The sequence below is a fragment of the Danio rerio genome, chromosome 10 (genome assembly GCF_049306965.1).
Source record: "Danio rerio strain Tuebingen ecotype United States chromosome 10, GRCz12tu, whole genome shotgun sequence".
NCBI classification, from domain to species: Eukaryota; Metazoa; Chordata; class Actinopteri; order Cypriniformes; family Danionidae; genus Danio; species Danio rerio.
Window position 1 is genome coordinate 6,689,316 of NC_133185.1, and position 15,685 is coordinate 6,705,000.

General features: G+C 37.7%; 1 protein-coding gene across 5 annotated transcripts in view; it reads left to right on the plus strand.

The window, feature by feature from the left end:
• The window catches only part of tln1 (talin 1), a 207,001-nt gene that overhangs the window by 88,324 nt on the left and 102,992 nt on the right, over positions 1-15,685 (plus strand). For 3 of the 5 annotated variants that reach the window (XR_012385896.1, XM_005155500.6, NM_001009560.1), the window contains 3 exon segments: positions 3,778-3,886; positions 6,626-6,834; positions 7,640-7,738. Coding sequence is in view for 3 of the 5 variants with exons in the window: in XM_005155500.6 (XP_005155557.2) it covers positions 3,778-3,886; positions 6,626-6,834; positions 7,640-7,738 (417 nt within the window). In the remaining 2 variants the exon portion in view is untranslated. 5 annotated transcript variants of the gene reach the window in all.

The following is a 15,685-nucleotide window of genomic DNA, read 5'->3' on the forward strand; positions in this document are numbered from 1 at the left end:
AATAATCGATTAACCATTAACCGAAAGGGTGTGTTTCTAACTCATTAATAGTATCAGTTAAACGGTTCAATAATATAATTTTATATATTTTTAAAGTTTGGCTGCATAAGAGACCGATCACAGCGAACACGCTTTTTGCGTTGAGAGACGCAACTTTGGAATGGTTTACTAACAGCCGTGAGTGTTTTACGCGCTGCTTATGCGCTATGTGCGCCTCGTGTTTTGCCGTTGAGCACCGTGTGCTTGAGTGGAAAAACCGTGTTACGTCAGTTGCATCGTTTTTATTCTTTAATCAAATGAAAGCAGTGGCGGGGTTTCCATTCAGGTGACAGTAGGTTTGTGTTGTCACAAACTTTTGGAGGGGAGACTTGTGGTCGCTGTTTCAAGTTTTCCAAAGCTGTATGACTTTGCAAATCTTGAATATCACAATGTTATTAAATATTATAATTATAAAAACATAGACAGCAACACACATGCACCATAAGGCTCAGCTTATTCAGTCGTTTCCTGGTGGCATAAAAAAAGAGCATCGCACTTCTTTTATTCTTGCCCTTGCGTTTTTGGAACGGAAAGCGCGTTCGCTGTGATCGGCCCCTAAATGTGCAACACAAATTTGTTAACTCGCGGGACGGTAACACGTGGAGCCACACGTGGCTACAGATGTATTTTGCCAAAGAAGCAAAATGAAAGAAGAAACTTTCTGGTCACAGTTCGACACAGACGTGTTGACACAAACCAGCGCTGATGCTGATGGCTTCTCTGCTGCCTGGAGGCGTCATAAACTCAACAAATAGGCTATTGATGATTTATAGTACAACCAACAAACCAACCTTTTTTCCATTTGGAAAATTACAGTTATTAAAAGTTCTTATATTAAATCACTTTTTAAAATAGCCTACATAATCTACGAATCAAATAAATCCAAATATTTTCTTGATTCTTGCATAATGAATAACTCTGCACCAAACTAAGGCTTTCATTTTATAGCTTACAAAACATGTATGCAAATGAATGCAATATCTTATGCAAACAAAAAATTGTTCTACAAAAAGTCAACATATGAGCCATGAGGTCCATTATCTTTCATCACACGCAGTGCGCACACACATGCACCATAAGTGAGAAATTAATCATAATCATAAGACAAAATCTTTAATCTAATGACTTCTATTGAAAATGTTGTGTTTTGTGAAGTAATAATAACAGCGGAGCCTTAATTAAATGCATATTTTCCGTGGAGCGATTGATTTAATAGCCTGATATTTTTATTTGATGGAAGAAAAAAACATGATTGAACAAACAGCATATGTCGGTTCTTAAAACGGATTCAGTCAGTGTTTTTGCTTTGTAATCAAAATGTGTCATTTAAGTTATAAATATCTAGAGCAGGACTATTTATTCTATTCGTTTTATTAAGTTTATTATTTTTCTCTATGCTGTTGGAAACACTGCACTGGTGCGTGAAGATGTTCTGTTATGTTGTGTATGCTGCTGTTTGCATGTTTAAGCAAATCAGTATTTTAAAACTCAATATTTAAAGTGTCACACAAAATAGACACATCAGTTTTCTTTTATTTTTATTAAATAATATTTTGAAATTAATCTGATCACTTAACTGTTAATGTTCAGTTAAGGAGTGGCAGTTGTCGGTTTACAAAATAAACCGAAATGAGCATCCCAAATGTAAATATAAAGTTGTTAAGGTTTTGGACTGAATTTTATTAGAGTGCTCTTAGGGTGCTTTCATACCTACACTTTGTTTCGGAACCTGTCTCGTTTGCCCAGTTAGTGTAGTTCGTTTGGCATATGTGAAACCACCAATCGCTCTTGGATCTACGCCAAATCAATCGCTCCGAGATCTCTTGAATGAAGTGCTCTCGGCTCGATTGAAACGAACTCTGGAGCTGATCGATTGCAGTGAGAAAGCGATACGATCCGAACTCAGTTATATCACTGTGTTTTATGGATATGTAATAGGCATACGGCTATATGAAGAGAGAATTATGAGTAGGGCGCAAACGAATGATAATCTCCCGTTAATCTCGCGTCTCCCTCCCAGTCCTCAAATAGGCTACGTCGCGCACCCTTCTCACCCCTCCCCACCGCATCTCTCCTCACTCTTCAGACACGTCGCGCTCACCTTGTCAAACACCACCAAACCACCACCTCTCCTGACAGCTGAGCAGGACTCTGCAAAATAAACCTGACACTCTGATCAATGCGAAGAGAGTTTACTCACACGTGACTTGTTTTAGCTCTTTTGGTCCGATTAGAAACTTTGCAGTGTAAAAGCGAACCACTCCAAGAGCAAAGAGCAACAATGTAACATTTGTAATCTCTGTTTCGGAACAACTGAATCTATTCACAGGTGTGAAAGCACCCTAAGATTATTAAACCCTAGTTCGAGCTTTAAAATTGAATCAAGTAAAGTTGAGAAAGTTGAATGAAATTTGAGATGATGTAAGATTTTATAAGGCCCTATAGATAGTAACATTTAATAACAAACATTTAATTTAAGCATTAAAACAGTCCAAAAAAAAATCAAAGATTCCAAGGTTGCTTTAAGAGTGCAAATTAGAACACACTTAAGCTTAATCACTAGGGATGTAACAATATTGTAAATACCGTCATACCGCAAGAGTCATTTTTTTTAATATTACCGTAGGCGCAAAACTCAATAAAACTATATTTCTGAGAAAAGTTTGCTTAGGCGAATGAAGCGAACGGGAGGTAGCGGGAACTACAATTCCCATCAGCCTAGGCGTGGCCATCATCCTTTGCGGTCTGTTGTCACTACAGATCCAGTAATGCGGAAAAGGAGTGTGTTGCTAGTAGCGGGGAAGAAAAAGAGCTGGGAATGATCGAACCTAAAGCGAGTTTTAAATCGGATGTGTGGAAGCATTTCGGTTTCTTTGTAAAAACATACGAAAAAGGAGAAAATGTGACAGACAAAGAAAAAAACAGTATGCAGGCACTGCCAGTCTGTGGTGAAATATGAATCAGGGAATACGACTAAAAACAGTCATGGGGACTGCAGCACACAGCACACTTGTTAGATTGATGCAGACGTTGACTTGTACCGCAAAGAGACCTCTATCTCACTCATGGCTTGTCCTCTTAAGTGGTGGAAAGACAATGCACAACGTTACCCACTGCTGTCAACCTTGGCTAAATCATATCTCTCTGTCCCAGAAACCTCAGTCCCAAATGAGAGGTTTTTTTTCTGTTGCAGGGAACATGTCCAGAGATCCCAGCTTTTACCAGATTATAGTTATATGATCATTTTCCTTAAAAAACCCATCTCTATCTAAGTAAGTGGGTGATTAAATGTTGAATGTGATGAGTTTTCAACAATACTAAATTGAAACTTTATTTTTTTTTTATATGGTTTAATAGTTTTTTGTTGTTAAAATTGAAAAATTGAAGTTCCTGTTTCGAAACTTACAGATAGATGGCTAATTTGTATGTCATTGATATGTTCAGTGCTAAGATAAATAAACACTTTTGGCACTTTTTTCGAGTCTTTTCATTAGTTTAGTTTTTCCTGTAAATTATTCAATAAATACCGTACCGTGCCATTCATACCGAGGTATTATCGTACAGTGAAATTCTAATATCCCTAATAATCACCCTTGTAATCAGGATTGACATTGTTGGAAAATGGTTTCTCCTTCAATGTGTTTTTGACCCTGAAAGTTCGAAAACAGAAGAAAAAAACTGCAAAAAAACTATTTATTTTGTTAAATAAACTAAAATCCTGTGTCTCTTCTTGTTCAGGCATCTCAAGCCTGGAGGAAGAACAAAATGGATGAGTCCAAACACGAGATTCACTCTCAGGTGGATGCCATCACTGCGGGAACTGCTTCCATGGTCAATCTGACTGCAGGTGAGACGCTCGCAACATCTCACCGTTCACATCTTTGCGGCGGGTGGTTTATACTGCGAGACCTTTTTTCTGCTGAATATACAATTCATGGTGTAACTTTACACTGTGATTCGTGCGTAATTGAGTGTTTTGCAGGCAAAATATGTCCAGCTTCAGTGAGAGTAAAGGATTTTCTGTCCATCTACTGTGTCTGTCTATGATTTTCGTCTGAAACATGCCAGATGTTGTGTTGGACGCTGTAGAGCCTGGGCAGGAATTTGATTTTGTGCCTGCTGAGACTTTTTTGTTCTTCATTTAAGGAGGAAAACAAACGCAGGCATCATTATACTGTTAGTAAACTGCTGACGCTGCGTGCATGTGCTGTTTAGAGACATATGTAAACCTGTTGTTCATTTTAGCTCCATTTTACTAAAACTATTTTCTAAAATTGATCACATGACCAAATGATGTGGCCATCCTCTGGTTGATATTTTAACTGTAATGACCAATTTTTACTTTTACTTCGAGCGCCAAGTCTTAATACATTTGGATAAAGACTATAAAATCACAAGACATGTTATTGTATAGTTTTAAAATGGGAAAAGAGTAAAATTGTGTTTAAAAAAAAATTAAAACCTGCTTTTATTCTAGCCGAAATAAAACAATTAAGACTTTCTCTAGAAGAAAAAATATTATCAAACATACTATGAAAATTTCCTTGCTCTGTTAAACATCATTTGGGAAATATATATATAAAAAATAAGAGAAATAATTTCAAAGGGGGGCTAATAATTCTGATTTCACCTATAAATCTAAAATTTCATTTGTAAGGGTTTTAAAAAGTTTTAAATTTGACTCAAAAAAATCCTGAGAAACCCTGAAAAGAGTTGGTTCTTTTAAAAGTGCACATTTCAAGTTTTGTTTCTGTGTGGTAATTATTTGCAGAGATTTATTATTTTTTTTCTGAAGTGTTTGCCAGTCATGTTGACAGAAGACAGAGAAGGCACTCACTGTTTTAGAAAAACATAATGTTTTGTTGTAATTTTGAAAATATAAAAAAAAAAGATAGACTCTTCACTGTTTTCAAATCTGTGTTTGTCTTATCACTACAATCAAAAATGAAATTTCTGAAGTGCTTTGAAATGTCATTTTTTTGTTTGATGATGAGAGGGGGGGGATTTAAAAAAGACAATAGAGGTTAGATTTTATCACAGCTCTATCAGTGAAAGTGGTTGAGCTCAAGTGCATCAAATGATAAACAAATGATAAGTGTCTTGAGGGGGGCAGGGCATGTCAGATACTCGAAAGCATTTGATTGGTTAATATTTGATGAGAAACAAAAAAAAATTGGTGATTGACTTTTTTTAGGCAGAAGTTGACAAACTGCAAGCTTTGGATAATTTTATCAAGTTTATATTTTCTAAATGCAAATTTGGTCACTGTTTTGGAGCACACTAGCTTATTAGATACCCTTACCATTTTGCATTAAAAACGTCATATTTTGGTTTTAGGGGTCTCCAACAACATGCTGATATGCATGCAAGGTCAAAAACACTTTCATTGTCTTATATTCGTTTATTTTTACCTAATTATCCCAGCGACTCTGATGATTTGTTCAGCGATTAATTTGTTCTCAACCCCCTTCTTAGCGCACCGCGAAACTAATCTGCGCTGATTGAAAGAAGTACGCGTCAAGTTTTTAACATGGTTTTGGACGCGATACATGAACAGCCCCATACAGATTTAACCTGAGAGATACAGTACAAGCACTGATCTATAATAGATATGTGATTACAAGCCACGCTGGGTGATTACAACTTTTAACACACGATTAAACACATATTTTGCAAACTGCACAAAACGAGGAAACAATTTTGATGACACTTACATGTTTTGATCCGGAGGAGGAAGAAACTGGTCCATTTGAACTATAAAAGTTATTGACAAATGTCCCTGTCAAAATCTGACAAAGTCCCATAATAGTCTCTGCTGCCTCTTAACTAGCAAATGGCCGGCAAATCCCGCGTTGCAGCAACGATTATTGTGTCAATCGTCAGAATAATGACAGGAACAAACACAGCACATCGTGTCTTGCGTCTTTTGTCAAAGCACGTGGCTCGGTGTTTACATTGTGGTCACGTGCTTTTGTCGTGTGCTTCAGTGTTGTGTTATGTGAGCGCATGGCTTGTATTGTCTCTCTGTGTCATGCGCTCTCCCGTCTATTGTCTAGTCCCACCCTCCTTGTTTACTCATTATTAGTTTGCCGTGTTCACCTGTGTGTCAATTTACTTTTTGCTTTATAATCCCCCTCATGTTTTCAGTCCTTTGTCAGTTCGTCGTCAATATTACCCTGTCGTGTTGTCTCTAGTCCTGTTTTGTCCTGCCAGCCCTGTCAAGTTTGTTTTTGCCTTTTTAATTCATGTTTTCCCCTTCGGGGTAGTTTTGTTTTGCCTTTTATTTTTATTTGTAGTTTATAATAAATATTTCTACATTTTTTCTGCAATTGGGTCTGCACTCCTTTTTTTCCCTCACCGATCGTGACAAGCTTTCATTCACTTAGAGCTGTGTTACACACTGCATAAAAGCTTATTTTCAAAAAAAACATAATAGGGGCCCTTTAAAACTAACTAAAACATCTAAACATTTTTATTTGAATTTGACAAGACCTTTAAGCAGCTTTTATGGTCAACACATAGAAATGTGCTAACCTGAAACGCTACTTTTTAAACTGTAGTTTCTGCCTGAACCTGTGTCTCTCAGGTGACCCGGCCGAGACAGATTACACTGCTGTGGGCTGTGCCGTCACCACCATCTCCTCCAACCTGACGGAGATGTCCAAGGGTGTCAAACTGCTGGCGGCGCTGATGGAGGACGAGGGCGGAAATGGCCAGCAGCTTCTGGGTGCTGCAAAGAACCTGGCGTGTGCCGTATCTGATATGCTCAAGACTGCTCAGCCGTCCAGCACTGAGGTCTGTATTGTAAATTATTGCTAGGCCTGTAACAGCACACACTTCAATATTCATACAAACGTGTAACCAATGCAATCCTTGCTTTATGTGCGCAACTTTAGTTCAAATCCGAGTTCCCACACAAACATATATGGGCCCAAGCACATTCATTCATTCATTTTCGGCTTAGTCCCTTTATTAATCTGGGGTCGCCTCAGCGGAATGAACCGCCAACATATCCAGCATGTTTTTACGCAGCGGACGCCCTTCCAGATGCAACCCATCTCTGGGAAAGGGCCCAAGCTTGTTTAAAAAAATGTAATTACATTTCAAACATTTCTATAAAAACACTGGCAATAACTGGTGTCTCTCTGGTTCGAGCCCCTGCTGGGTCAGTTGGCGTTTCTGTGGGGAGTTTGCATGTTCTCCCTGTGTTGGTGTGTTTTTTTTTTTCGGGTGCTCTGATTTCCCCCTACTTGTCCCAAAACATGCGGTACAGGTGAATTGGGTAAGCTAAATTGTCTGTAGTGTATGTGTGTGAATGAATGTGCATGGATGTTTCCCAGTGATGGGTTGCAGCTGGAAGGGCATTCGCTGCATAAAACATGTGCTGGATAAGTTGGCGGTTCATTCCGCTGTGGTGACCCCAGGTTAATAAAGGGACTAAGCTGAAAAGAGAATGAATGAATGAATGAATAACTGCTGTCTACAAGAATATTGGTGTGTTACTTTAAATGTGAATGCTGCTGTAATATTGACTCGTACTTTATTGTTATTACATGTTAATAATATGACTGTGTCTGTGTATGTGTGTGTGTGTTTTCAGCCACGACAGAACCTCCTGCAAGCAGCGGGTAATGTGGGTCAGGCCAGCGGTGAACTCCTGCAGCAGATCGGGGAGTCTGATGCGGATCAGCACTTCCAGGTATGACTTGACGCGCACACACACACACACACACACACACACACACACACACACACTGCAGATACACTTTTGCACACTGCTAATAAACACACACACTTACTCACACAAACACACACTGCAGATACATGTATAAACACTGCTGATACACACACACACACACACACACTCTCTCAATTTAAACATATACACACTGCGGCTACGCATGCACACACACACACACACACACACACACACACACACACACACACACACTGCAGCTATAACTATAAACACTGTTTATACACACAAATACAGTACACACACACTGCAGATAAACCTATACAGATGGACACACGTGCACACACAGCAGATTCACCTATACGCACTGCTGATACACATGCACACACACACACACACACACACACTGCAGATACATCTATACACACTGCTGATACGCATGCACACACACACACACACACACACACACACACACACACACACACACACACACACACACTGCAGTTACATCTATACACACTGCTGATACACTCGCACACACACACACACGCACACACACACTGCATAACCCTTTACACACACACAGCATATACAACTATACAAACTGCTGATAAACATGCGCACACACACACAAACACACACACACACTGCAGATACAACTATACCCACTGATGATACAAACACACACCTATACACCTATACACACTGATGATTTAAACAGCCATACACACACACACACACACACGAACACTGCTGATACACATGCACACACAGAGACACACACTGCAAATACACCTATCCATGCAGCTGATAAACACACACACACACTACGAGTACACCTATAAAGTGCGTACACACACACACACACACACACAAACTGCAGAAACGCACACATACAGAAAAAACACACACACCGCATATAAACCTATGCACACTGCTGATACACATTCACAAACACAATAAGAGACATACATTGCTGATACACACGTGCGCGGACGCACACTCCACAGATACACCTATACTTCAGATACACATACACGTACACACACGCACACACACACTGCAGATAAACCTTTATACACTGCTGTTACACATGCACTCACACACATACACACACACACACACACAAACAGCTGATACACACACTGCCGTCGTGACTGTGTTACCTTAACCTGTGTTCTCATCAGTCTGTAGGTACAGCAGCGTTCACACACTCCAGACGGACAGGCTATAGTCAAATGCTGGTAACAACACATAGAAAGAGCCATTAATATCCACCAGCCAATCATACTAACGTCTCTGTGATGAAGCAGTGATCATTCTCAAATCCGTGTTTTAATGATCACCGTTTGACCTGGACCGTAATGACCTTGTGTAATCTGTCATGTGTGTCATTCTGTCGATCGCGGTGTGGTGACGGGTCACTTTACACTTCAATCATTTCATGTCATTCTCGGCGCTGCTTCTCTGCATGGTGGGATTTATCTTTTAATTATGTCAGATTCATTCTCAGAATTGTGCATACACACCTGTTCACTGAAAACAAAGGGTTCATTGGATTCACTCAGTGTTTTTGTAATGTAATATGTGTATTTATATAGCACATTTATCGTGTATGGCTATACATCCAAAACACTTTACAATCATGAGGTGGGTTCTCCCCACTAGAGCTGTAATCGGGCCATAAAAGTTAGGCGCGATAGGGCCCGAGCCTGACAGAATTCAGCCCGAGCCCCACGAGTACAGTTTGATTAACAGCTTTTTAAAAGCCTGAACCCGTTGTTACGAGTTTATTAGCCCCTTTCACACATACAGACCTTTCCGGAAAATTACCAGCAATTTTCCGGAAAGGTTGTATGTGTGAACAGGTCCTTTTTGAAAATACCGGTAAATTCGTTCTGGCTATTTTCCGGAAAGAGAAGTTGTAACATTACCGGCAATTTGCTGGAATGCTGCGCTGTGTGAATGCAGAAGGAAGATTGCCGTAATAAGCGCGTGCACGTCTAGAACGTGCTGACGTGAGACTTCTGCTTTAGCCAATCACAACAGTCAGACGCATTTACGTCCGCGCGGTTTATGAGAATAAAAGCCTTTGAATATTTTTCCAGACACATTTAGCTGCTAGAAGTTAGTCAGATCACGTTTATATGTTCTTCTTAATGCCAACTGTGTAAATAATCATCGATGAGATGCTTATGATAAGCCGTTGTTTGTTTACCTTCAAGCTTTGCCTGTGCCTGTGAGCGCCTGCACATGCACATATTATGAATATCTCGACATGCGAAAGTGATCCTGCGAAAGTTGTTCACAATATTGATCATCCACAGAGTTTGTAATTTAGTCAAATGTTTACAAACACAAGTGCAGCCGTTTAAAGCTCATTTGTGGTGAATGATGTCTGAATTTACCGGTATTTTGGAATGGATGTGTGAATGCTCTTTTCCGGAAAATTTCCGTAACGTCCTCGCCTGTGTGAACAGCGCTTTTTTGAATATACCGGTAAAGTCGTTCCGGAAATTTTCCAGATATTTACCGGTATCACTGTGTGAAAGGGGCTATTAAATGGATGAAACGTAACAATCATTATTAATCTTTAGCCCCTTTCACACAGTGATACCGGTAAATATCCGGAAAATTTCCGGAACGACTTTAACGGTAAATTCAAAAAATGACTACAAATTCTTCGGATGGATCAGTATTGAGTACAACTCCAATGAAAACATAGAGAAACACTTTCGCATGTTCATGTTCATGATATGTGTGTGTGTGTGCTGGCGCTATGGGTGCTCACGGGCACACGCAAAGCTTGAAGGTAAACAAACAACGGATTATGATAAACATTTTAGCGATAATTATTTACACAGTTAGCATTAAGAAGGAACATAGAAACGTTATCTGACTAACATCTAGCAGCTAAATGTGTCTGGAAAAATATTCAAAGGCTTTTATTCTCATAAACCGCGCGCGCGTGAATGCGTCTGACTGTTCTGATTGGCTAAAGCAGGTGTCTGACGTCAGCACGTTCTAGACGTGGACGCGCTCTTTCCGGCTATCCTCCTTCTGCATTCACACAGTGCAGCATTCTGGCAAATTGCCGGTAATGTTACAACTTCTCTTTCCGGAAAATAGCCAGAACGAATTTACCGGTATTTTCAAAAAGGGCCTGTTCACACATACAACCTTTCCGGAAAATTGCCGGTAATTTTCCGGAAAGGTCTGTATGTGTGAAAGGGGCTTTTAACTGCAGTTCAGCAGCTCACTTACATTCAGCAACAAATTGTTCATGGCCCGTGACAATTATTGGATGAAAATATGAAGTAAGGACTGCTGGAAGAGTGCTGTTTTAATGGAATTTGATACCGGAAAGAAATACTTCCAAATGAAAAAGAAAAAAAAAACCTTACAAGAGGGCTAATCATCTTGACTTAAACAAAATCAATAAACAAAAACTGACAATATATTTGTGTTCACTATAATCGACATTACATATTATAAAAGTCAAGACTAAACAAATTTGAAGAGAAACTGAAACCTATTAAATAATTATCCAAATTTGTGCATGTTTTGCTAACATGCTATGACAATGCTCATATTATTTCAGTATAAAAAATACAAATTATAAAAGAAAACATTCAATAAAATAAACAATTCAATATTCAAAATTAAATTAAAGTATTCAAGTTTAATTCAGTTGAAGAGGGTTAGTCTAATTTAGATTAAAAGTGAAAGTTCGTATTTATTAAATTTTATTTATTTATTTATTTATTTATTTATTTATGTTTAATATTTTCTTTTTGTATTTATCTATTAATATTTTACTTTCTTATGAATAGTTTGTTTATTGTATCTTTTATTGTTAATTGTAGTGTAAATGTTTGTTTTACCAAAGATAGCAAGTCAATGTGTTTGAATATTTAGGAAATATAGAAAACAAATATTTCAGTTAACATTTCTATGCAAAAAAAAAAAAAAAAAGTCATAGCAAGACTAAAAAAACTGAATTCTCTAGATAAATATGGTAAGATTTCCTTTTTGTTTACACATTAATGAATTAAAGTACTGTAACATACTCAGAAACTCATCTTATGAATAAATAAAAAACTTTTTTTGCTGATAAATGTGTAAAAAGCATAGTTTAACTAGATAAATAAAATAAATATCAATATTTTGGACTGCTGTGATCCTGAAAGGCCCCTTTAATACGTCATCAAATGATTTTTGCTTTAAATATAGATTTTTTTGGTATATAAACTTTATTTACACTTGATGAAAATGCAATATGTCTTCAGTAAATCAGGCTAAAGATTATGATAATTACTTATTTTTGCTCAGTAAAAATGTAATATAACCAGACAGATTTGCTATATTTGAATGAATGCATGCTATTATGGCATATTATGAAATGAAATGAATCTTGTAGAAATATTTGGGGTGCACATATACTGTACATGGAAAAAAAAAGTTTAACCCATAATTTTAGAGCAGGATGTTTTGGTGGAGAACATTTGCCACATCAAACTAACTCAAATCTCTTTTAATAACTGCTTCAAGAGCCAAATTTCAATTCAAATATGAATAAAAATAATCCTAATAAATTTTAATTATATGATGTCATCAATATGATGTTTCCCTTTACTGTAGTTCTGGCCCTTTTCTTGGGTTTCAGAGCTGTAAGAGTTGAAATAGTTCAGAATACTGTTTATCAGCTCCAATGTGATAATATACAAAAGAAAAGCTCTTGTGTTTGGTTAAGAGCGTGTTATCATTCTTCACAGTCTAACTGAAAGGGAAGTTTTCTGCTGCAGTCGGGTGCATGTGTTAATGTCCTTATTTGGATAGAACATTTATCAGTACAACACAAGTTTAACACAATTGGGAAACATGAGATTTAACGGAAATTAAACTGAAAGCAACACATCTAGTGCTGCCCTGTCCTGTTTATGCACAGCACTGCCTCTTCTGTATTTCTCATCTTTTCTGGAGATTCCAGTGAACGCTTCACGGCTCTCTGCGTGGTGTTTAGTAGTCATCGGATCTGGGTCATTCTCAAAGTCTGCTCTCAAAAAAGGCTAATATGCTAAACCATAGATACTGAGCGTTTATTAGCATGTTGGCATTAATACTAATGAGCACGACAGCTTGATTAACCTATTATACTGTATTTATTTTTAGAAATTGAAAGTTGTTACACCTGTGATAAATTCTTCTAGAAGCTACATTTTTAAAGGTGGCAACCATACTAAAGTCAATGCATTGTTACATAATTATCCCAATTATACATGTTAATTTCCCAAAAATGTTAATGGTATATTAAAAATCTAAAGAAACAAGCAATACATTAAGATTGAGAATGACCCATATTCTGCTTGTATAGAATCTAGAGCATTTGTGTGGGTTAGTAGTTTTTTTATATGCCCTTGTCGTCTTTTAGTTGTGTAGATTCTAATTCTTCTTCTAGTTTTTCTTCTTTAACATCTCAAGTATGGTACAAAAAACACTTCTGGGTTTTAATGTTATGCAGCAATTAATGTTATATTAAACTATATATGCACAGCAAATGCACAGAATTCGCCTTAACCACATTTTTTGCAAGTTTACTTGAAAACATCCCATGAGTAATCTCGAGCTAGTGACATGATGGAAATATTCTCTTCAGATTTGGTGTGAACCTAGCAGTAGATTTCTTTGCGCATTAGATATATTAATGTTAAGTTCAGAAATGTCTCTGTTCGGTGTTATTGGTGTTGTAACAATATGTTGATGTTTTAAAAGTTACGTTTTTCCTTTTTCTAACGTTTAATTAATGTTTTAGGATGAATATTTTTTCTTGTTTAAATTAAGCCTACAAGGCTGTGCTAAATATTTTGTCCAGTGCAGATGTTCATTTTATGTAATTATATGCTTTATTTGAATTATTGAATTATATGCCCCATGAATTGAGTATTTTGTGTGGCGTGGCATTATTTAGTCAACTCTGATTTTGGGCTCTATTTTAACGATCTAGACACAAAGTCTGAAGCACAGGGCGCAAAAGCATTAAGGGTGTGCCCAAATTCACTTTTGCTATTTTAAGGATGGAAAAATACGCCCTGCGCCGCGGCGCATGGTCTTACAGGGTTGAGCTTATTCTCTTAAAAATTTAATGGGTGTGTTTTGAGAATAAACCAATCAGTCTCATCTCCCATCTCTTTAAGAGTCAGTTGCGTTGCGCCATGGTGCATTTGCTATTTACATGGCGGACTTTGTAGGTGTAAAAATTGAACGCTTCACTAGTGAAAAAACAGTTAAACTGACCATCTGCAGCGAGAGGATAAAGAATGAGCCTTCTCCAATCGGCCTTTACTCTAACTTTCTCTCTTTTGTGGATTAGGAACGGTGCTGTGCACACTATTAGCTTACAAAATTTATTTAATTTGTTAAGCTCAATTTTGTTTCAAAACTTTTTCTAAATTCAGTTCTGATTTCCAGCAAAGCAATAAATGAGCAATAATAATGATGTGTGGTCAAAAAGCTGAGATATATGAAACACGCGTGCTATGCCCCATATGGTCCAAAACCCGACAGGTGGACAAATCTAAACTTGTTTTTATTAAAACAAATATAAATATGCATATAACAAATAATAATAATAATAATTATAATAATAATAACAACATTATACAAAAGCAAATTGTCATGAATGAACTGAAAAATGCCTGGAGGCAGTGGCTTTTATATTTTTGTAGAAAATAATAATTTTGTAACATTTTAATCCTTTAATTCTTTTTTTTATTTGTAAAGATATTTCTGTACATCCTGTGTGTATTAAGCAATGTGAGCGAGGCGCACAACTAACTTGCTCTGCGCTGGACTTTAGACCTGCTTTCAGCTGGTCTATTGAGCAGTCTATTTTAGCTCCTCTAAATAGCAGCGCGCCAACAATGCGCCTTAACACACCTCTCTTCTAGACTGTAGCACCCATGAGTCCACAAAGGCAAACAGGTCTTGCGCCTTATTGCACCGGGTGTATAATAGGGCCCTTTATGTTTCTTTCTGGTCTTTCCCACTGTCAATGAAGCAGTCCAGCGGAATGACAAAGAAAGCTGAGTCTGATTGGTTCTCGTGCATGCATTTAAAATGCTTACTTGCCCACAGAAAGAACCTTATAGACCGTAGCGTAGCGGACGGGCCCGCAGGGCACGCACCGCGTGATTTTCAATAATTGAAAATCCGGCAACTGCAATAATCAAACTCTTGGGAACAACTGTGGTCGGAACCAAAGTTCACAGGTCTGTGTTCTCTGAACTTCTCTCAAGCGGTGGATTGCTTCATTCTGATTGAACCGAGTCATAGCTCGTACCATAAAGTTGACTTGATTTCAACTCTCCTCGACGCTCACACCGGAGAAGACGCGCCGCGCTGTTTCTCGCCGCCGGTTCTCACTGAAAATTAATGACTTCTGGCTACTTTGACGCTCTCGCCGCTTTCGCTTTGTGATCGCTCCTCAGTTTGTGAAGGCTTCCCCGCGTTGTCGCTCCACCCCGCCTCCCTTCCCCGCTCCTCAATTTGTGATCGCTTGCCCCGTCAGTGATCCCTGCAGGGGGGCCTCCGCATTTTGCGCTACAGATCCGCACTGCTTATAGATCCAAGTTTGTTTGTTTGTTTTTTTAAATAAAAACTCTTAAAATGTAAACAACTTATTTCACATAATGTAAATAAGTTGTCGTTAATAAGAATATGTCAATAACTCTATCTCAATAACAATTTTTTTTGACGTAAACTTTATTATGTTTTTAATAAACAGGGTTGTCAACAATGGTAATAAACAGAATTTCTCAACATTGACTTGGTTCAATGTGTATAGCATGGTTGATAACAATAAGAAACAAAAATAAAAAATTGCAAATTATATATTTACACAAACAAACACACAAATATATGAATATATGCATACAGAAACCTGTAAATAAA